This window comes from Lepidothrix coronata, unplaced genomic scaffold, assembly GCF_001604755.1.
Source record: "Lepidothrix coronata isolate B3197 unplaced genomic scaffold, Lepidothrix_coronata-1.0 Scaffold248, whole genome shotgun sequence".
Taxonomy (NCBI): Eukaryota; Metazoa; Chordata; class Aves; order Passeriformes; family Pipridae; genus Lepidothrix; species Lepidothrix coronata.
The window spans coordinates 193,222-215,615 of NW_016690428.1; the positions used below are offsets into that span (position 1 = coordinate 193,222).

At 42.6% G+C, this 22,394-nt stretch overlaps 2 protein-coding genes across 4 annotated transcripts in view; one reads left to right on the plus strand and one right to left on the minus strand.

Moving 5' to 3' along the window:
• Positions 1-11,069, minus strand: part of OTOS (otospiralin) — a 46,985-nt gene extending 35,916 nt beyond the window's left edge. The window contains exon 1 of the mRNA XM_017835103.1: positions 10,975-11,069. Within this exon, the coding sequence (XP_017690592.1) occupies positions 10,975-11,010 (36 nt within the window). The 5' untranslated portion in view covers positions 11,011-11,069. The remainder of the gene's footprint in view (positions 1-10,974) is intronic.
• Positions 4,474-22,394, plus strand: part of LOC108507271 (glypican-5-like) — a 412,210-nt gene continuing 394,289 nt past the window's right edge. For 2 of the 3 annotated variants that reach the window (XM_017835095.1, XM_017835096.1), the window contains exon 1: positions 4,789-4,877. In XM_017835095.1, coding sequence (XP_017690584.1) covers positions 4,832-4,877 — 46 coding nt within the window. In that variant the 5' untranslated portion in view covers positions 4,789-4,831. Of the gene's footprint in view, positions 4,742-4,788; positions 4,878-22,394 lie in introns of those variants that run through there. The other variant, XM_017835098.1, reaches the window with a different exon arrangement.

Genomic DNA, 22,394 nt, shown 5'->3' on the forward strand with positions numbered 1-22,394 from the left:
TGTGCTGCTGAAGGACTGGTGCACAGCTTTAGCTGAGTCTGCTGTGCAGAGCAAGTTTTTCCCTTACTTTTGGGTAGGTTTTAACCTGAAATATTTGAAGTTATTACCTTTGATGCCTTAAGCCCCTAATGGTTTTTATTTTTCTAATATTTGTAAGACTTATGAGTTTTATAAGTAGGTTTAAAAGCAGAAACCCCTTCCTTCTTTGTCCCTTGTCCCTTTCCCTTTCTCCAGTACCCTTGTTTATGCATTCCCTAACCCTCTTACCCCATTCTGTGCTCCCCATATCAATCCTGCTTCTGAATACAGCAGAATTGTTTAGTCTTTTGTCAAGGCAAGGCCTAGACAGTTGACAGAACAGCATATCTGGGCCTAAACCACAGAATAGGTCAAGAATTAGGTAAATATGTACCCTTTGTGCTCTGATGAAGTTGAAGATGATGAAGTAAGTGGTCCCAAAAAGACCCCAGACCCAATTCTCAGGGGGTGGACCCGGGGCGGACCAGAGTAAAGGCCGCGGGGTGGACACATCTGGGATTGGATGGATGGTGTTATAAAATGTAACCTCTCGGGCACGGCCGGCGCGCGCGTCGTATACCATCTACTGCCTTGGCAAATAAACCCTTTCTTATCTCACCCCTAATTAACTGCTCCGGAGATTTTTTCAGCACCAAAATACACCGGCAACACCTTCTACAGAGTGATACTTCAGGATTGCCAGTTCTCCCTCTGGAGAGAAGGAGTGCCTTCCCTGTTGGTGTTTCCAGATTATCTGAGCTCACCTCACATACCCAGTTCTATTGCTGTTTTAGAGGGTACAGGTTGAGAATGAGTTCATTATCCCACTCGTTAACCTTCTTGCAGCAGCAAACAGTGGCATTGTCAGTAGAGAGCATGGCAGGTTCTTGTAGGTTAACAGCCTGAGCACACAGGGAAAATGTGGCACTTGTGCTCATGGATACCAGATCAAAATAGTACCACTGAAATAAAAAGGTTGAGGGTCTAGTCCCAGTGCAGCTGACTGCAGGTTTAGCATGAAATGATGTTGTGCCTTCTGCATGTTAGTTTTTGAAGAACATGCTTAACTCATTGGGGTTTGTCTATCCTTTTAAGTAAACTTTGTGCTCTCAGGCTTTGTGGCAGAATTCATTCTTCAGTGATTTCAGGAAAGCTTCATTGTTAATATGGCCATATGTTGTCTGATTATCCAGCTGCCTATGTAACTCCCACATGTTTTCTCCTAGCCTGGTTGCTTATTTACTGTTCCCTCTGCTAGGCTAATGATGCCACCTTAATGGCCCTATTCATCTTTTTTCCCCTCCACAAGCGTCACTGTTCCTGTTCTCACTTTTTATGTGACATGCCCCATTAAGTCATTGCCTTTGCCATCAAAATCCTTTCTCAAACATTTCGGTTCTTCCAATACTGCTGAGTCCATTTTCCCTATTTGTGCACTTGTACATGATCATCTCACTCCATGAGGATCAACATGGCCAAGTCAGTTATGGCAACACACTTTCTGAGCCCTTTCTAATAACTAATGGTGTGAAACAAGGCTGTGTTCTCGCACCAACCCTATTCACAATCTTTTTCAGCAGGGTGCTCCGAAGGGCCACGGCAGACCTCGAGGATCAGGATGGTATCTACATTCAATACTGTACTGATGGAAGCCTTTTCAACCTAAGGCGACTCAAGGGCCCATACTAAGACCCTAAACCATCTTGTCCAGGAGCTGCTTTATGCTGATGACGCCGCCCTTGTTGCCCACACAGAAGCAGCTCTGCAGCGTTTAACATCCTGCTTTGCTGAGGCTGCTGAGCTCTTTGGGCTGGAAGTCAGCTGAAAAAAAACAGAAGTTCTCTATCAACCTGCACCTCAGGAAGTCCCCCATCATCCCCACATCACCATTGGCCAATCAGTGCTCAAATCAGTCCAGCAGTTTAATTACCTGGGCAGCCTCATCTCCTCGGATGGTAAGATTGACGGAGAGATAGACAACAGGTTAGCAAAGGCATACAGTGCCTTTGGAAAGCTTCATAAAAGAGTTTGGCAAAATAAACACTTGAAGAAAAGTACAAAGATCAGTGTTTACAGAGCCATAGTGCTGTCTACTCTCTTATACGGATCTGAATCATGGGTCATCTACCGCCACCACCTGCGTCTCCTAGAATGCTTCCATCAACACTGCCTTCATATAATCCTAAACATCCACTGGTCAGATTTTGTGACCAATCCATCTGTTCTAGAGCAAGCAGCAATCACAAGTATTGAGGCCATGTTGCTGAGAACACAGCTGTGCTGGGCAGGGCACGTCTCCAGGATGAAGGACCAACCACCCCCTCCCTAAGATCCTGCTTTATGTTGAACTTGCCACCAGCTGCCGCATGAGAGGAGCCCCGAAGAGGAGATACAAGGACTGCCTGAAACAACATCTCAGCCTCGGCCATATTGATCAACAGCACTGGTCTGCTCTGGCCTCCAATTGGGAGGCCTGGAGACACACCATCTATAACGCTGCTGTTTCCTTTGAGAACGCACGCAGGATCACTCTCGAGGAGAAAAGGCAACACAGAAAGAATCGTGCCTTGCAGAATTTACCACCTAAGGAGTCTTTCCTGCTGTGTCTTTTGCAACCGGACATGCCTGTCTTGTATTGGCCTTTTTAGCCATCAATGCGCTTGTGACAAACGTGGGTAGAGACCTTTCCCTAATCTTCGTTCGCAAAGCCCAGCCATGATGATGACAGAAAGAAATGGCATGTGTTGAATCACGACAAGGTGTCATTTAGAGGCACAAGAAGTGACTCCTGCTTTTGGCTGTCCACAGCAGGGCTATTCCTAGGCTTGCGTTCTTACGAAGGGCTTCCTCTCAGTTTGCCTGTTTCATGTACAGCAAAGACTGTGTTTGACCTTGTCTGATGTACTGTGGCACTGCTCCTGTGCTCCCTAGCACAGCAACAGCCCTGGGAAGAACCAGGGTAACTGATTTCAACGGCTTGTGTCCCTGGAGTGCAAGTGGTGTAAAGTAACTGCAGAGCACTAGCACTTCTGTGGCACAGTTTGGTGTCAAAGTCTCTTGTTTTGACAACAGGAAATTGAAACTGGAGGTTTTGATAGAGTGAGGAAAAGGTGGGGAATGGTTGGTAAAAAGAGAACCTTGCAGTGCTGGTGGTTGATATATCTCATGATGCTTCACAGGTACTTGGGAATTTTACCTTTATTGCAAGCTCCCCAGGGGAAGCTGTGGCTGAGTTAAATTAACATCCTCGAGCACTGTCTTGGTTAACCAGTGCCCGTGTTTTGCCTTGTCTGTATGTGATTGTCATTGACCCACTGCTTCTGAGTGCCAGGAGGGCTCTTCCTCCTCTGTTAGTGCAGGGTGAGTTATTGGGCAGCTGCCACCCAGGAGTAGCTGTCTGAGGGCAGAGTCATGGTGAGCAGCAACTGAGGCTGTTTTCAGATAAATATTGTCTGCACTCTCACTTTTGTCCTTGAGAAACTGACTGGGAAACCACTTTTTTCTGCAGTTGGTTGAAAATCACATCAAACAAATAAATGTGCTTAGTGCTATCCTGGGGAGAGGAAAGTCAATTAGGCAGCACTAAAATAAATGTGGAATACTTTGACCAATCTGGCATGAAACAAGATCTACTCAAGGTATGTCTGAGTGTGTCTTGTGAGTAGTGTTACAGCAACACACAGCGCTAGAGACATCGGCATTCGAGGTGGAGATGGACAGGCTAATGCTGGAGTCTGTGCTCATCCAAAGGCAGATTCCAGGTCCAACACAGTGGAGGCTGCTTTGCCAGTCCAGTTCAGACAGCAGTCCTACAGTGTGCATGCAGGCTGTCTGCAGGCTTGGTGTAAGAGCATTTTAAGTATGTTGCCCTTGGTTTTAGTTTCATGGATAATTTTAGAAAGCATATGCCTGGGTCTCTAATTTCCAAATTACTGCTGCTGTTTCCATATGTCAGATGGTATCTGTTCTTTCCTGACAAAACTTTCTCATCATCACCACTGACACTCAATACTTTTGCTCCAATGTTGCTTCTTTTAGTTCCTGGGAAAAGTTGCAGAGCTTGCTCTGCTGGCTGATGTGCCAGTGGGAAGGGAGGTGGCAGTGGGAGCAGAGGCACTTCTGTGCGTTTGTTGCTTTTTTTTGCCTATTGTTATGGAATGGCAATATCCATACTTCAGCACAGGATACTAAGGGGGTGTTGGGAACGTCAAAAATGCCGAGTTCAAATGTAGAAATTTGCAAGTGCGGTTTTAGATGTGTAGTAGGCAAACACAAGCCGAGATATTGGTGTTCTTGACTTCAGTTGCTCGCAGTCCATGTGCAGATGTTGAGTTCGCCCTTTCAGCCCTGCTTCTATCTTAGTGCTGCCATCACCTTTGTTTCCATAGCAACTGGAATGGGGTGGGGGATGGAGGGTGTGAATACAGCCCAACGGCCCCCAGGTGACAGTTTGGAGTCCTGGGGTGCCCTGTCAACCAGCAGTGGGCCTGCCTGGGAAGTGCTGTTTGTTCATAGGGCAGGGGTTTAAAGAAGCTACTTTAAACCTGATTTTCTGCGTAGTCAGAGATGAAGCTGGAATCACAGAATATTCTGAGTTGAAAGAGACCCATGGGGATCATCAGGTGCAACCCTGAAGTGAATGGCCCATGTAGGGATCAAACCCACATCCTTGGTGGTATTAGCACCATGCTCTAACCCACTGAGCTAATCTCTGGACCTTCAGGTAAAGTGGTCTAGCGCCCCTTCTAAATGTCATCAGAATGCAAGTACCATGGACTAAAATTTTCCAGTTGGCATATCTGCATTAAGCTGAATGTTTTTGGGAAACTTCAGCAAGAATGGTGCATGTATTTATACAGGTACTGTTTTATTAACTTTTCTTTATAAAGGTGTAAGACTACTGAGCTGTGGACTAAAACAGGATGTTTTGGTTTAATGGGGTGGCCTCTGCTCCTGTAGGGAAGTGCCATCCGAACCTGACCAAGTGAGAGGTCTTTACATGCTCTCCAGTCTTGCAGACAGAATTGATTTGGTTTGGTAGCTGCCTCCCAGTTCATCCTGGCAATGCGTGGGCTTAGTTCCAAGGGTACATAACCATTTCCCCAGAAATGTGTTTTCCCACATCCTTTTCTAGTGGCCAAATGACATCCAGGAGCTCTAGAGGATGAGCGTGGCTGATCTGCAGAAAGGATAAAAGCTAAATGGAGAGATGGGAAAAGAAAACTAGGAGTGAAGAGTCTCATGACTTGGATATTTGTATATCCATTATTTTTCAGTTGGTTCACAGAGTCCTAAACATCATCTTAAGCCAGGTTTGATGATGTATTGTTCTATGTCAAGAACCAAATATCACATCAAGAGGTTTGAAAGCTGGTGTTAGCTGGCTGAGATGAAGCTCTGGAGTGCATTATCTTAGGTGCAGAGTCTGTTTTCTATACACAGAGTAAAAGCACCTCATATCCCTGTTTTATTGTAAAAATAATTTGTTTGAAGTGCTTGGATGCAAGAGCTGAGCACTGCAAGAGGCTGTAAAGAAATATTTTTCTTTAGTGCATGCTTTGAGCAGTGTGCAGTAAAGAGGAGCACGGGGTAAGTACAGGTCACAACAGATGTAATGTAATATTGTCATTTATTCTGTGTCTTAAATGAGATGGGGAACTTCTGGGGAAAAGTAAGATGTGATCATGTAATTAGACTGTATCATCAAACAGGCTTTTCAGGAAGCAATAGAAAAGCTCAATGGATCTCTGAACTATTGGACACGTGGCTTTGAAACCTTGCTAAAGTGTTTTTAATATAGATAGGTGTGGTATAATACCTCGGACTGAAATAGCCCTGGGTGCTAGGATTGACCTTTTCATTGCTTGTTCATCATCTCTGCGCCAGTTAAATGTGTTATTTCTATAGGAAGATTAAAATAGAGTGAAGAAGCAATTTCCAGAAGGATTTTGAGCACTCTTTGATGGGGACTTCAGTGCTTCTGAAAAATATCTTAATGTAAATAGTTTTCTCCTCTTTGCAAATACTATGATGTTTTGGCATTGTGGGGCAGTAACCTACACTGCACTAATTTAAGAACCAGATGTAAGCCCTGACTCATACAAAAGTTTGCTGGAAACCTCTTTTGTGTAGTGTGTTGTGGTCAGACGTGTGAAGAAAAGCTGTGGAATGTGGGATATGCCATCATGGGCTGTGCTGTTCAGCTCTGCTGATTAAAAGAGGGTTTATGGATATTTTGTGGCTGAGCACTCTGCCTGTGCACCGATTATGGATGTTGTAGGAATGTTTTGAGATGGAGCAGAAGGAAGGGGTGGGCTGAGTTGAGAAAATGGGGTCACAGGAATGTCTAGTGTACAATATGTAGCAATAGGTCCCTCCTTGGGGAAGAAAGGATTGTCAGTTGAGGACTGCATCTTTAGCAACAGCTCCAAAGGAAGGAAATGTTTTCATTGTGTCTTTCCTTAAATAGTAACTATGGTTTGAGGTTGAAAGAAGATTGTTGCAAGATGAAGTTTCCCCCTTGATTTATTTTTTTTTTTAACTTTAAAAGTATATTGAAAATAGGCTTTAAAAATACCTGGTGTCTACATGTGTGTGCACACCCCCTCCTCCTCCACTTGATTGTTACAGGGAAAAGCTCCAGGTTTTGCAAAGAAATAAGACCAGAGCTGACAATGCTTTCATTGCAAGATGCCCATTATTTTCAATGTTTTCACCTGGTCCCTTTGAAATTGTATGTCACGGTCTAATGCAGATCTCATTCTCATAGTGTGTCCACCTCTTTCAGATAGTCCCCACTCTTTCCATACCTTTATCTCCTTGCTGTTCTTGAGCCATAATTAGCATCCTGTAATGCACAGTAATGGGATGAGTCATATCACCTGCTCTTCAGTGCTCAATGACACCATCCCTCAGGGCTATGTTTCCAGTTTGCTTTTCTCCAAGTTCTCCAAACTGCTGCTATGTTACCTTGAAATAATTGTCTGATTGTAAATGAGGCTACAGTGGTGTAGGTGAAGGTTAATTTAATTTTGTGAAAGGCTGGAAAGCAAAATTATGACAAGCAAACAGACCCGGTGGTTCTTGTATAGCTTTACAGTGCCTTACACCTGCAAGGGAGGTAAGGGGCAGGGGTGCTGCCAGCCCAGCTCTTCTCCCTCATCCTGTCCTGTTGAGGGCAAGGGAGACTCCAGCCTCTTACAGGCTGCCCAGGGAAGTGCTGGAATCACCATCTCTGGAAGTATTTAAAAGGCATGTAGATGTGGTGCTTAGGGAACAGGGTTTAGTCCATGGTTTAGGATGGGTAGTACTGGGTTGGACTTGATGACCTTAAAGGTCTTTTCCAGCCTATATGGTTATATGATTCTACCTGAGTGAGGACTCAACTGATGAGCTTTTCTGTTATACAGGCTTGCACTTCTCTAGATCCTAGATTTGTGGTAACAGATTTGCTACACAAAGAAGTGGATCTGTTTGCAATTCAATTTGGGTTTACTAAGACAGTCTTGTATAAGCTCATTCTGGCTTTATGTGGCTATAAATGATGCTTGGCATTGTAGCTGGCACAGGAAGGACATTGCAGCAGAAAAGATGTAACATTTTTTCTGCCAATACATGATTTTTGGGAAAAACAGCAGGAACAGAACATTCGGCAGCCCTTAATTGTGACTTTAAAAAGTGCAGATGTTGGGAAGTGCTTTTGGAGCAATGTTTTTGTAATAGTTCTGCACAGTATGAACTGCATCTGAACTACTGAAGGCTTTGTGAGTTTGTTTTGTAATCTAGATTCAGTTCTGCATCTTTTACTGCCACCAACTAGATTTTTATGTCAGTTTGACACATTTGAAAGTCTTTCAGGCCTCTGTGTGGTCTGACCTCCAAAACTGAGTGTTGTGTGCATAGACCTGACCGAAACATCTCACAAGGCTGGGTTGTCCTCTTCTGTGAAAGTTATCTTGGATTCTCCCCAGCTGTGAAACCTGGGGAATGAGAGAAGAATAGAGGAACCCTTACCCCCCTGGTTCCTTTTTCCAGGATGAAAAGGCTGGAAAGGGCTTCCTGGAGCTTTGCAGTTGGTTCAAAGGTTTTTCCCAGCTGAGGCTCTGCACAGGCACCTGGGTTTTCAGTGGAAGTAGAGGTGTTGTCAGACCTGCTGATCGTGTCCTTCATGAAGTGCATAAGGGAAGCTGCTGTGGCCATCAGGGTTACCTCGGCCACCCATGAAGTTTTGTGGCTGGAAGGGTCTGCAGGTGCTAAACCAGCACAAGCCCCCAAGAGTTCAGTGTCCCCTCCTAAGGTCCCAGTGCAGTAAGTCTCCAGCAAGACTGAACTAGAAGATGGAATTGCAGGAATATGTGATATAACAGACTAGAGCTGGAGCCTACAGGCTTTAGCATTTACTGGCTAAGAATGTTGCTGGCTGTTTGAGGGAAGGCCACTGACAACACCATTTTTTGTGCTCATTTTCTATGCTGCTACTAATATTTGAAGTTCTGGAATTCAAAACTAGATTTTCCCTTGGTATGAAATTGTCTAGGTGGTGTGAAGTTGACCACAGAAATTCAGTGCATCAACAGAAAGAGAGGTTTCTTTTTTTTTTTTCAATGTAATGCATATTTACCAGTCAGCATGTCTGGCAGGCTTTTAGCAGTAAATATCACTTGAAACCAACTGCTAGAATCCCTGGCTGTACAAACAGAAAGGAATGAATGGAAAAGGGAACTCACATTTGAAATCCTTCCAGAGTAAGTTATTAAAAATAACAAAGTTGGAGTAGGACTGGGAACAGGCTTATCAGCACCTGGAGAATGATGAATTTCATGATTGCTAAAAGCTGTTTGTTCTGTTGTAATTAATGTTAGTATCTGGCACATGCTGACCTTGGAAGTGGACGGTGGTCCCAATAAATGCTTATTGGGAGGAAGCTGACTCAGTTCTTTGGATGTATAAACCTGGGAATCTCAGCCCTGAATAGTTTTGACAGCTATCATATGCTACCTTCTCTGACTTTACTCCCCATTGTCTTGTTTTTCTTCCTTCTGTCAACCTCAGATATGGAAATTTATGTGCAGAAATGGTAACAGATAATTTCTACAGTTTTTCTATGGAAAAATCACAGATCCTATTGGAGAGAAGAAAAGTCTTACTGAAGGACTGGCTGGGAGACAGGTCTTGAGTTCAGCCCTGGGCTCAGCTAAGAGCTTTGTGAGTAATCTAGAGGCAAATTGGTTAATCTGTCTGTTCCCCACCTACAAGCTCAGGCTAATAATGCCTCCCCTAGACACACAGCATCAGGGATCTGGAGGCCTTGATTTTAACTTGGAAACCCACTGTATTTCTACAGGAAAAGCAGCAAGACAAGACTAACAGATGGAGCACATTGTTTCTCAGAGTTTGACAGGGCAAAGCTTTAGTCCATTTGGAGGACAGGAGGAATGAAGGCAAGAGCAAATGCACTCACATAATCTCCTTTTTTAGCTCTGCTCAATTGGGGCATCAACTGTATCTGCTTAACCTCTGCAGCTGAGGGCTCCTGCTTGAGCTCAGGCAAGTCCTGCTGTTTTATCACAGAGGAGTTCTTTAAAGTTGCTCTTGTGTCTGTGTGTCAAGGTGATTACACTGCAGTGCATCCAGCTGAGATAGACTTCAGGGGCCAAAAAAGTATGGCAATAACTACTTTAATGCCTGTATCTGGTCTTGACCAGTATGTGCTCCAGTTACTGCTCAGTGTCCTGCAGCTACAGCATCTCAGTAAGCTGGAGCCAACCTGGCCCCTGCCTCAAAAAGTCAGATGTAAACTGTTTAGGTACATAATTCCCAAGCTTAAAAGCTTAGTTTTAGGCTGTGACTTATTGCACTGCCTCGTTGTGCAGCAGAATGGAAGGAGTCCTGCCCCAGGACTCTTGGGTGCTTGTTGTAGTTTGGCTTAGGCCTTCCTTGGTGACCAGTTTGTAACCAAGGAAGGGTCCAGATTTACCCAGTATTCCCTACGATTTTTACGTAAGCTGGACTATAAGAAGAAAGGAGGAAAGGCCTTCACTCTCTTCTTTCCTTCCGGCGGCTTGGAGGTGCAGGTTCCCTGCTGTTGAGTCTGCTGTGTTGGGGAGCGAGGCCTGGTAAGGCCTTGTTGACCTTGGGAGACAGAGGTTGCCGGCGATCGTTCCAGAGCGACTCTCGGTTGTCCCAGGGGAGTAGTGAGATATTTCTTTGCTAACTCTTTTAGTTGTTTAGATATTGGGCCACTAATCGGGAGATATATATATATATATATATATATATGTATATATTTTATTTTGGTTTTGTTCCTTTTCCCTTCCCCCTTCCCTTTCCCTTGTGAAATTGTATATATTTCAATAGTATATAACTGTAAAAAGTGTAAATATATTTATATATATTTATATATATCACTTTAGCTGTCTCTCTCTCGTTTCGGGTTTTCTTAGTTGTTTTTCTCCCTGAGGTTTGGGGGGGGGGGGAGGGGGGGTAACACTTCTTGTGGTAAGGTTTGGAGACTTGGCAGGGAGCCAGCTTCAAACCATATCAGTGCTATACCACCTGTGCTTCCTGTAGGTTAGTGATGCAGCATATGATTATACATTTATATTTTGATAGTGTTAAAGACCCACATGTTTAGTGTTCTTTAGTGCTTGGTGCTGTATAAATGTATTGAAAGTGATGATCTCTGCATAAAGAGCTCTTAGTCTCAAGACAAGTCAAAATGAGAATAAAACAGGCAAAAAAAACAAATTAGATGACTGAGAGAAAAAATTATGCAAACTTTGCTACTTAGTTGAGATTAATAACTGCCATATATTTGGAAATGACACAGGTTTCCAACCTCGCCCCTCCCTTAAAAATAGTCTTCCCATAGCAAAACAATAACAAGTATTTGATCTAATCTTCTGCTGCTGTGGATTAGGCATGTCTGCACTGCAAGACTAAACAATCTATACTTACCAAAGGAAGCTTTAAATGAGCTCCTTTGGAGGCCATTCACAAGCTGGTGAGGACACACTGTGGGCTGCAGATGGCTCTCAGCTTCTAGAGTGATATGTGGGGTTTCTGGGGTGAGCCTTGTGCTGCTGTGAGGTGCAGCACAGACAAAGCAGGCACTGCTTTCTCTCCTCCTCCTGCACTGGGAGCAGAACCTGGCCCAAAACAGTGATAAAACACCCATCCCAGCACAGATGGGCTGTTGCTGCAGCAGCCTTGGGGCAAAGGGATTTTGGAGTGGAGGGGCTAAAGAGGTGCTTCTGAGGTAGCCAAGAGGGTGTTTCTACTGCAAAGACGATTGGAGAGGAAATTTGGGACATGCAAATATTGAGGGGGGAACTGGAAAAGCACTGAGATGAGTTGAGGATGGAGTCTTGAGCTTTCCTTGATACTGTATGTGGGGGGTGTCATTGTCAATATTTGGAAAGGGACACAGCAGCCCTGTGGCTTTCCTAAGGAGAACCAGATCCTCCTAATGCTTCCTTGCGCTGGAATATGTGGGAGGTTGGGCACTGCTACTGAGTTTTTCAGGGTTGTGCTTGCTTGTGGAATTTAATAGCAAGACTCCTCCTAGTTAAGATAAAAGTGTGTGTCGGTGAGAATCACTTTAATCCTCGTGTCTTTTAGTTCTCAGATTGTCTGTGCTTCCTTTGTAGCAATTGACACTCATTACGTCACAAGTGCAAATTGCCACAGCATGTTTTCTGAAGTTTGATGTAATGAGAAAAGAATTCAGCTAACATCAATACCTCATCATTTTGCACCGATTGTTAGTGGGAACCAACAAAATCAGATACAGCTTTTCTGTATTAAGTGTACAAACAATCCATGGGATCAAAACCACTGACTTCAGTCGTGTCAGATTTCATGATTAAGTCTGTGTTTCTGGGACAGAAAGTGAACACAGCTGAGAATTTTTGGAAAGCCCTCTCTTCTAAAGGGGCAGTGCTGCAGTGTGGGGTGTCTAAATGGCCCTGAACAAGGTGGGGTATTTTTCTGGTTTGGGAAGGGTTGTGGTGTGGTGGGCACTGCCTTGGTGAACCCCTTCTGTTAGACCACTGCTTCTCTGCATTTGAGTTTGAGTGTTTCCCCACCCTGTTTCATAGGGAGTTGTGTACTAGGAATTTTTTGAGACCTGATCTTGTCTGCAGGGGGTCAGTACATTCCCTGGAAGATATTTACCCACAGTGGCTGGGGAGCACATTCTCCAAACACAGACAGGGAAAGGCATGTGGAGGGCAGCTCTGGCTGGTAGCAATGGGCCCAAGGTCTGCAGGGATTCTTTTGGGAATTGTGGGAATCACTTCTGCAGGGATCTCCTGCTAACAGCCCTAACACACTGTGTATGGAAAACGTGTTGGTAAGGGAAACCTCTTCCAGTACAAGATATTGCTCGGTTTGAAAGAACTAAAATAAAACAATGCATTTTATTTTAGTAATAGTCCTATGTAATACTAACAGGAGTCACGAGATGGAGCTATTTTAGCTAAATCTCCCCAGTCCTGTGTCCTTGGCTGTTTGGGCAGTTAGATGGGAAATCCCCGTGTCCGTGAGGATGATCTTGGCTGGAAGGTGAGCCCAGCACCTGTGGGGTGTGTGTACCGGTATCTGGGCAATCCATTGTTCATTTATGCAGATGCAGCTCTGACAGAGGCTTTCCTCCATGCAAAAGCCCCAAACGGTGAGTCTAAGCTCGAGACAGGAGTTTTCCTTCTCTCTCGCTGCCCCTTTGCACAATGAGCCTCAGGACAGAATTTCATCGTTATTCTTGTGTGTAGGGCAGGTGAGTTTTCCTAGTGGAAGTCTTCTGATTCATTTGGCAGAGATTCCTCTCCACACAGCCAGGAAAGGGGTTAAAAGCACATTCATTTCAGTGTTCAACATCATTTAACAGTCACATCTTCTCTTTAAAATGTAGCTTTAAATAAATCCTCATTCTTCTACACTGCATGTTGCTAGATGCAAACAAGCAGAACTTTCTCCCCAGGTGCTGTGTGCCTCTAAAAAAAGGCTGAAATGAGAGATTTCTGTGACCTGAAACACCTAATTTAGGCTCTGAGGGACTCTGCCATCCAATAATCTCTTTGCTCCAGAGCTCAGAAATAATTTTTTTAAAAATTGCATTAAAATAGCAGATGTTAAAAATATGCAGTTTAAGGCTCCCCTCCCCATTCCCAAAGGCACAGAATAATAGATAACATTAATATGACATCTGAGTCTGTGCCTTTGTGCAACTGAACATCTCATGGTATCTGGAATAAGTGATGATAAAGAAACCAAATTGAATGTGGCTAGGAAGATTTTGGCTGCATCTGCAATTCATCTCCTGATTTCTTTTTCATTATGAGGGAAGAAACACAGTGAGTGCTGTAACAAGCACCAGGCACTACAGGTTGGATTTAGCCCTAGTGTAAACTCGAATGGATCCTCTGTGGGCAGAGGAGCTGCAGCTGAGAATGTCCCAGGTCCCTGTTATATGTAGATTAACAGCCAATTATGCTCATTGCATTCCTAGTTGAAGCACAGAGTTGTCCAGTGCTGTTTGTCACTGAGTATCAGCTCATTGAAACAAAAGAAATGTGTGATGTCTGTGGGGTGTGTGCAGAGATTTTTAGAGGATACTCATAAATTGCAAACACTCCCATGACGTACTTTGCCTTGCACGGGGAATGAGCTAACACAGAGCCTGCTGCAGGATTGATGGCCAGGAATAGTAGATGTCAAGATATTAGCAGAGCTGCTGTGGCTTTTTATATATGTGTGTGTAAATAAGTCCTCTACAACACAGTGCTTCCAAAACAAGTTGGAGTGGCCTTGTAGCTTTGGGTTGTCTTGAAGAATGGTCAATCCATGTGAGTTGGGCAGCCACAATTTGTCCTCTGTGTATAAAAAGCAGAAGAGGAGGACAAGGCTGTCTCTAAAACTCCCTGAATGTAAAATGCTATGTAGAAGGGAGGTTTGGGTGAGAAGAAATGCTGAACTGAAAACAGGAGGAGACTGGAAACTAGATAGCTTGTTGTCTTGGCTTGTAGCTTGGGACATGGGAATTCCAGGCTTCTGTCGTGGGCATGAGTCATACTTAAGTATGTGTGGTTACAGCAAAAAAAAAAAAAATGCAGACGGCTGCAGAAAATAATGTTTATACAACGCTCACTTAGAAATGTGTTCTTTGCAGTTATTACATTACTTGAAGCATGAAGGCCTGAGAAACCTGTATGTTCTTCAGGGTTTGTTCCCAAATATGTGTTGATGGGTTCAGGTAAACCCAGGGTCTGGGGGGGTTTTTGCCGTTGTCTGCACTTACAGGAAGCTTGATTGCTGCACTTTTGAGGGAAAGATCACAGGGAAAAACAGATTCCTCCTGTTATGCTAATCCAATCCCACTGAAGCCAGTACAATCATGCCAATGTAAATAAAGGAAGAATTCAACATGTGGTTCTTTATAGTGCATCTCAGGACCCAGTATGTGGTGAAATATGGGTGTGTTGTATGGATGCAGGTATGCCAGTTGTATACCAGCATCCAGTGTACTGCTGCTTTTGTGTTGTAGCACCCACGAGCTTCCTGAAACACGTTACTTAGTGGGTTTGGAATAGTGGTTAGGGTTACCCCAGTAACTCAGAAGTACAGGATTTTCACTCTACTAATCTACTTTTCCTCTTAAAATATTAATAAATAAAATGTTGTGTTACTATAACATTGAAGCACTAAATGTTTTCTGAAGTTTTTCTCTGACTTAATTGCACAGTCAAGTGAAAAATTTCTATCTATCGTAGAAATTCTCCTAAGAAACCTATTTTAATAATTCTTTGCCAAATACAAGCACATTTATCCACAGCTGCTACGATAATCTTAAATGAAAGCAGAGCTGACACATTTGTCCTGGGAATCTGGGCTGTTCTTTTTGGATGCATGCTAAGGATCAGATGTGTAACATCTGTTTGCTTTATGGTTTTTTTTTAAAGGGGCTTTTTAGTGAAGTAATGCACAGGTTATCTTTTAGAGTAACTGTCATTATGAAGTTGAATGTCCTACATTGCAGGGAGAGGCAAGGAAGGAATGAAGGCAGCGTTGGTGACTCAAAAGAGAACTGGCTGATGACATATGCTCAGTGGCTGCCTGCTGTGATTCACAGCATGGCAACCATGTAGACACTGTCATCTGAGTTTAGGTTTTATAGCCATACAATTCTACAGTGCTTGCACTGGCTTGGTTAAGAAGATTGAGTTTTATGAGGCACATTATAAGGCCAAATGCTTGATGTTTTGGGTGTGTTATGCCTTTAGAAGTGAAGGTGCGGCTTTCAGGTGCAGCTGCAGCAAAAGGATGTGTTTTTTCAGTGGGGAAGCAAAGGCACAGCCATGCTGTGGAGGGCGAGAGCCTTGGGATGGAAATGCTGCTGCTGTAGTGTGGTAGTGTACAATAAAGAAATCAACCAAGTGCAGGTTATTCCTAGAAGTTATATTCAGGTTGAGTTAGAGAGTGATTAATTTTGAAATTTGATTTCTTTTCTCTCTATAAACAATAGTGTATTCTTTGTGGGGTTTGGCTGTAGTCACTGAAGTGTCCAAAACCTGAACAGCACAAACTCCTTGTCTCTTAAGGTGCTTATCCTTCAGAAATTGTTTGGGTAGATGTTTTGGTGCAATGAGTGTGGAAAATATAAAGATGAGGTGCTCTATAGATTGCTCCTTTGTAGTAGGGCACAGTCCTGATGAACTGGCACTGGTATAATCAAAGGGTAGCTAATTCTGCAGCTTAACCCAGCCTATGCTTTAGTATGAAATGAAGAGTAGTAGTGGCCTTAAATTCACTTTTGGGATACCGATGTAGATCTGCTTTGATCTCTGCATCATATAAACCTGAGGAAGCTAAATACTGTGTTGCATTACCCTTTAAAATTAGGGTGAAGATAATTCATGTTGAAGTGCTCAAAAAATGGTTGTCAAATGATGCTCACTAAAATATGAACTATCTTACCAGTTGCTGCTTTTTAATATAGTAACCATGGGAATTATTCATGGCCACCTAGGTTAACCTGGCACAAAATACTGCATGTCTGCACAGAGAAAAAATCCACTACTTGTTCCTCTACAGTGTAAAAGATTTAAAATTACATTTCCTCGGTGTTATATATACAGACTGTAGCTAAGAAGTTATTTCAGTCCTTTAGTATTCTAGTTGTACAGAAAGCTATAGTTATACAGTGAATTAAATGCAAAAAAGATCTTTGTGAATGTGACAGTAAAATAACAGTTATTGAGTACGTGGGTCAAGAAATGAAAATATTCAGGTTTTTGTAGTGGCAGTTCTCTGCATGGTAGTTTATATATCAAGGCTGCCCCTGAGATGGGTCTGCTGTGCTGTAATTAGGACTGTAACAGAAGGGCTGCTCAATAAAGAAGGTAATTTAGGTAGCTCATACAAAAGGTGGGAGGAAGGAAGCAAAATAACCTTGTTTTGCAAATAAGCTCCCTGAATTGAGCAAGGATATCATAGCATAACAACAAGGGTCTGACCTGTTCCCTGTTCCTTCCTTATTGAGGCAGCAATGCTGGAAGCCAGATTCCAAGCGCTCATCTCCCAGGGACATTTTCAGATGAAGCTCTGAGGGAAGTTCTCTCTGTGGCTTTAGCTAGAAATAAGAATAAATGTAGTGAATGATATGGTGCTGACTTTATTTTTTATCTGCAATAGCAACTTGGTTTCTGCTCCTGTAACCTCTTCCCTGATACACTGTAGGGAATGATTCAGAAACTTGACCATTACTTCTGTAGCAATTGCAATAAATCTCATATGTAGCTTCCAAAGTGTGCCCTTCAAGGGCAACAAACCAACCCTGATGCTAAAGCCACATCGCCCCACATAACCAGGAGAGATTGCAGGCCAGGAATTGATTGTTTAAAATCACTCACAATTTCTCCACACTGGACAGAGGCTGAAGTGCTTTTATGAAGCTTCCTGCTGAGCAATGGGGGGACATACAGCACATGTTCCTCCACCTCTTTAGGGGCCTTTGAAATCGGCAGAGGGGTTTGAACATGCATGTCAGGCTGGATAGCTCTGACACTTAGTATATCTGAAAGCTTCTCTCTTTTTTTCCTAACCCCAGAGCATGTCTCACTGATGGTCAGTGAGCCTGAAGTGCCTTGGTCTGTACAGCCTTGGTTGTCTGAGGCTCCATGTGTGAAACACATAATACAGAACTAGGCAAGCCCTGAGGATACTCCCAACTGCAGTTTTTAAAGCCACGTGTAAAGAAACTATTGACAAGAGTTAACTATGAAAAAGAATCTAAACAAATAACTATAAGGCTGAAACTTCCTTATCTACAAATATTTCATTCTGCTTTATCCTATACTCACTATCAGCCAATGGACTGAGAAGGAGAGAATATCAGACATTAGCTATATAAGGTTTCCAGAAATAATAAGATGACTAAAGTAAGCATTTTTTCACTCAAATCTTATTGAAATATGTCCTAATTGGCCCTGTGTGCAGGCTAAATTTTCTGATGGTTTTATTGCCAATTATTTATGCAGTGAGTAGGGCAAAATGTTCTTAGGAAACTATAATGTTTTCTAGCCTTTTTGTAGGCTTGCATTCTTGCCTCTTTGGGATTTTTCTCCTTGCTCCTAGAAGCTGGATGCATTTTCTGAGGCATCCAGCACAGGTCTGAAAAACTGAAGCCAGACTCCCCTAAGGAAAATTCCCACCCAGAGTTAGTCCAGCTGCACTTGCTCTAGAAACCCATCAGGATACTGTTCTTCTTAGGAAGGCAGGACAACATTGCTAAGGATATTTTCAATCCTTAAAAAAAGATTTACTGTGGCTTGAGTAAGCAAATACATGGTTACAGCATGGTTACATTTGTCTTAAGGCAAACTGAAGTAGAGGGGATTCTGCAAGTATAAAACCAAGAAATATAAAACCTATTTCTTCTATGAGTGGTAAAAAGAGAGAGAGTAACTTATAAATTACCAGACAAAGAATAGCTTACAAATTCCAGGGGATCTGGAATGAAGTGAAAGCTAAATAACTATAAATGCAGAAGCCATTGAGTTGTACATCCAGTGAGGAACTTGTCTTTGTATCAAATTATTGTGTACTTCATATGACAGCTACCCAATGGCATTAACCTTTAGTATGTTAATAATCTCCTTTGATCTATGGGAGTTTTAAACTATCTGGAAGGTGTTCCATAACAGGTAGATTGGCATCCCCACAGGAATGACAAAATATCATTTTAGAAACAGTCCAATATTTTTTTTTTTGTTTCTTTATCAGTGTTGCCAGGGCACCAGAAGAACTTGCAGAAGAACCAACCTTCGAAAGACCATTAATATTTGAGTTCAGAGAACCTTTTCCAGTTTCCTGCCTGCATGCAGGTGTCTGTTCTGCTCTAGCACCTAAGAAACTGCTGCTGCTGGGTGGTTAACAAATGCACTCACCCAAAAAAATACACTTAGTGAAGGTGGGTTTTATATTCATATGTCCACTCAACTTCAGTCTTCAAATGTTAGATGTCAAATCTTACGTGGTACCTATAGCAGTCTGAACTTCCACAGTTGTGTTCTGGAGAGCTGCTGGAGCCCTGAGCTTGAAGGCAAGGTTGTGCTGTGACTCCTGGACTCCTTTTGGCTGTAAATCCTCAAAAGCCAGGGGAGTTACCCCTTCAGAGACATCTGCAACTAGGTTGCAAATACACTGAAGAAAGTGGATTTGCATAGAGTAAGTGAATAGACTTGTCCTTTGTGTGATTTGATGAACTCAACATCAGTTTCTGAATTATGCTGGAGTCTTTAACAAACAGGAGCAATCTGGAATGGTTGTGAACCTTTCTGTGAGATGATGTTGCTAAGATGTAAGCACAGCACACAAACACCAAGCTGCTCTGCAAGCCCAGTGCTTTACAGATAATAAGTTTACCAAGAAAGGCTGATGCACTGCAGCTGCCTCCACTTTTGACTCTTAGCTCTTCACTATTGTTTTGGTCTCTATTCTGATGGAGGTGCTTCCCTAATTTTATGCCCTTCTTGCTACACACTTACCAGCAGTTATCCAACCCTTATTTTACCATCTACTCCTCTAGTACTGGAGGATGCTGTTTAAACTCATGTTAGAGGTCAGATGTACCACCAGGAGAATCCAAGGATTTTGATATGTCAGAGGGAAGTATCTTCTGTCCTGAAATGATAAATAGGTGTGTTGTAGTTTCTTAGCTTAAAGATCTCACTCAGGCTTGGCTCTCTCACAGGATAACAGCCTCCTAAACCAGGATCCCCCTGACTCAGGTGCTCTCTGTGCTCTCTGTGCTGGATCTGTATCAGCTCTTCGGATTCCTTTGGTACAGCAACAGGCTCTCAATATTTGAGATAAGTTTTCAAAATGCAACTCAGACATGGTCCTTTGAGGTTTTTAATAGCGTGGCTTTTACTGGCCAGTCTTCTGAGATGAAAATACTGCAGGAGTTTCCCTTCAATTCTGTGGAGGATGTGTGCCAAAGTTAGTGAGCAATTTTCTCTTGATACTCTTCTAAAAACAATATTATTTATCAGTAATGGTGTTAAACACTGACCTGATGGTGACAGTATCTACTGTGTGGAAAGCGTCTTAGACCTGTTATGAGACTGTGCATTCATTTTGAAGTAAATTATCACCATTAAAACACTTGGAAAGGCAGGAGAGTGTGTGGTGGAACCCTATTCTTCATAAACATTGTATAAGTTCAATTGCACTTCAAAATGAAATGAAAATTACTATGAGGAGTTTCTTAAAGGAAACCTGAAGGATTTTGAGGGTTCCACAGAGAACACTATTTGCTTCCAGTTGGATAGCTTTGCTTTAAACCTACCTGGATGATACCAGAAAAAGGGAGTTGTAGATACACCTCAGCAGCTGGGCCTGGGAATGAGATGGCTTGTGCACACTTTGAGAAGTGAGACCATAAACCCAAACCCTAGGAGGCCTCTCAGCTCTAGCAATGGCTTGTTGGAGGTCCCAAGTTCTGCTCTCAGCAGCTGTATTGTAGTTCCTTGGCATATCTAGTGCCCTGGTGCCAAGTTTGTCCTTTGGCCTCATGGTGATATGAGAGTCATGGCTCTGGCCATGCCCCTTGGAATGACAAGCCCTGGTGTTACTCTGGGCTTGCACCAGGCAATCCCAATGTTGATCTGCTGCCCAATTAGGAAAATGCTTTCCTGGTAGTTGCTCCGGTGAAACTTGAAAGGAGAGTTGTGACTAGAAATATGCTTTTAAAGAGATGAGGAAATTCTAATTCAATTGGATGGTTCCCAGTATTGAAAAACAAGGTATAGACCCCCATAGGACTAGATTTTTATTCAGAATTGGTTTTTAAGTATTTGGAGCAAGCTGCCTAATGTAAATAACAATTTCTGTGGAGTGAATAAATTGTATCAGTATGAGGGAGAATCTGAGACAATAAGCATGCTGAGCTACTGCTTAATGCATCTGTTCTGTTTTCAGGTTATTGCTAGGTTTTCTCTACGTGCTCCAAAAAGCAAGAAATTCTGCTGACAAAACACTGTTGTTCCCTATGTAACATCACAGGAAAAGCTGACAAATAAACCTTGTGCCAGTCCATTCAATGCAATGAGTTGGGCAGCTCTGTTTATTGAGCAAAAGTTATAAGCAAAATTGACTTCTCCATAATTTTTTTTCCTTCTGTTTAATTTCTAAGTTCAACAGATGCATTTCCTTTAAATATGAAAGTTACCAGATGATAAAATCCTAGTTAAACTCTGAGGAGGTTTTTTTATTTTTAGTGTTTGCTTCCTCTAGATCAGTGAAAACAGCACAAACGAGATGATTTATAACATCCTCCAATATGTTCATCATCCTTATTCCTCCTCAATGGGAGTTGCTTCCTGTCATTTAGTTCAAAGACATATATAACAGCTCCTCACAGTATTCCTTTTAATAATGAGTTGCCAAATTGTTGCAGGCAGTAGGCGTCTTGAAGTTTCACTCATTGTGAATATTCTCCACCATTACTTTTTGACCTTATTTATGTTTTCATTAATCAGCTAAATCAAATGCTAGACTTGCTCAATAAAATAACTGCAGCAAGGCTCCTGCCCTGCTTTTTGTTGGTCTTTACTTCAGCCTGAGCTGGTCCAGGCTCCATGACAATACAAGACTTTGTGCTCTGAAGAGCAAGTTACCTGTCTTGCATCTGATTTCCTACTTTGTTGTTGTTCCTCCATCTTGTTTGATGAGTACTAAAGGTTAATTTAAACTGCTAAATTTAGGAATTTTTTTCCCAGTAACTTTATTACTAATTTACATCTCATCACGTTAACCTGAATGTGTTGGTATGGTAGCTCCATAAGGTTGTAGCTGGTCCTGCTTCACCTCTGAGCTGGAGGGGTCAGCTCTGGTGTCAGCTCCTGACCTGATTATGGAGACTGCAAATAAAATGCCTGCGAGCATCGATGTGAGGGTGGTGGCGGCACAGACACCTTCTCATCAGGAGCTGAACTGAGATCACTGCCTCATTTCCCAGAGGTGGCCAAAGAGCCATCACAAGACAGTTCAAATTTAATTTGGAAAGAGAATTAGAGCCCTATTGGGTGTTCTGTGAACTTCCCAGTGTATCCCAGTTAATAACTGTTGTTCCAATGAGACCCAGATCAGGGGGATCAACTGTCAATGTCCTCTTTCCTAGCTGAGAGTAACTAAATATTTTTCTTTCAGTTTGTTGTTGACAGTGGACAAGAGGGGCAATGCCTGAGCTTCAGTAAAGATCTAGAGAGTTGAGTACATGATTGCCCACCTACAGAGTTGCATATTTTGGTTCCTATCTAAGCATCTGATGAAATGCCTATAACAAGCACAAAGCTAGGTTTCTGCTAATGTATTGTAGTAATTTTTCATATGGGTTTTAACTGTTACTTCATCTGCAAAGATATTTATTTAATGTTTTTCCTTTAAGATTTCTTTCTTTTTGTAATTAAGTATATGCAAAGTAGAAAAGCAAAAAAAACCCACCCAACAACCAAACAAACCACACAAATACTCAGAATCCCTAAGCATGATTCTCTTCTGGTTATCTCTAACCTGTCCTTGACAGGCCTCTGTCTTATTTGGTCATTAAAACTGAGATCTGAAAGTTCAATTTTTAAGGTAGAGCTTGATTCTGATTTCTTACTTGCTTGCCTTAGGATGAATCTGAATTCTTAACAAAGGAACTAGGTGTCTGCAGATGGCAATCCCAGTGAGATCAGTCAAGTGTGTCATCTTGCTGATGCTTCAACCTAAAAACTGAGCGGATGGTGAAAACTGGAAGCTGTTTTTGGAGCAGATGAGCAGCATAGAAGCATGAGTCATCTTTGCCACGGCAGGGTGTTATAGGGAAATTGCAT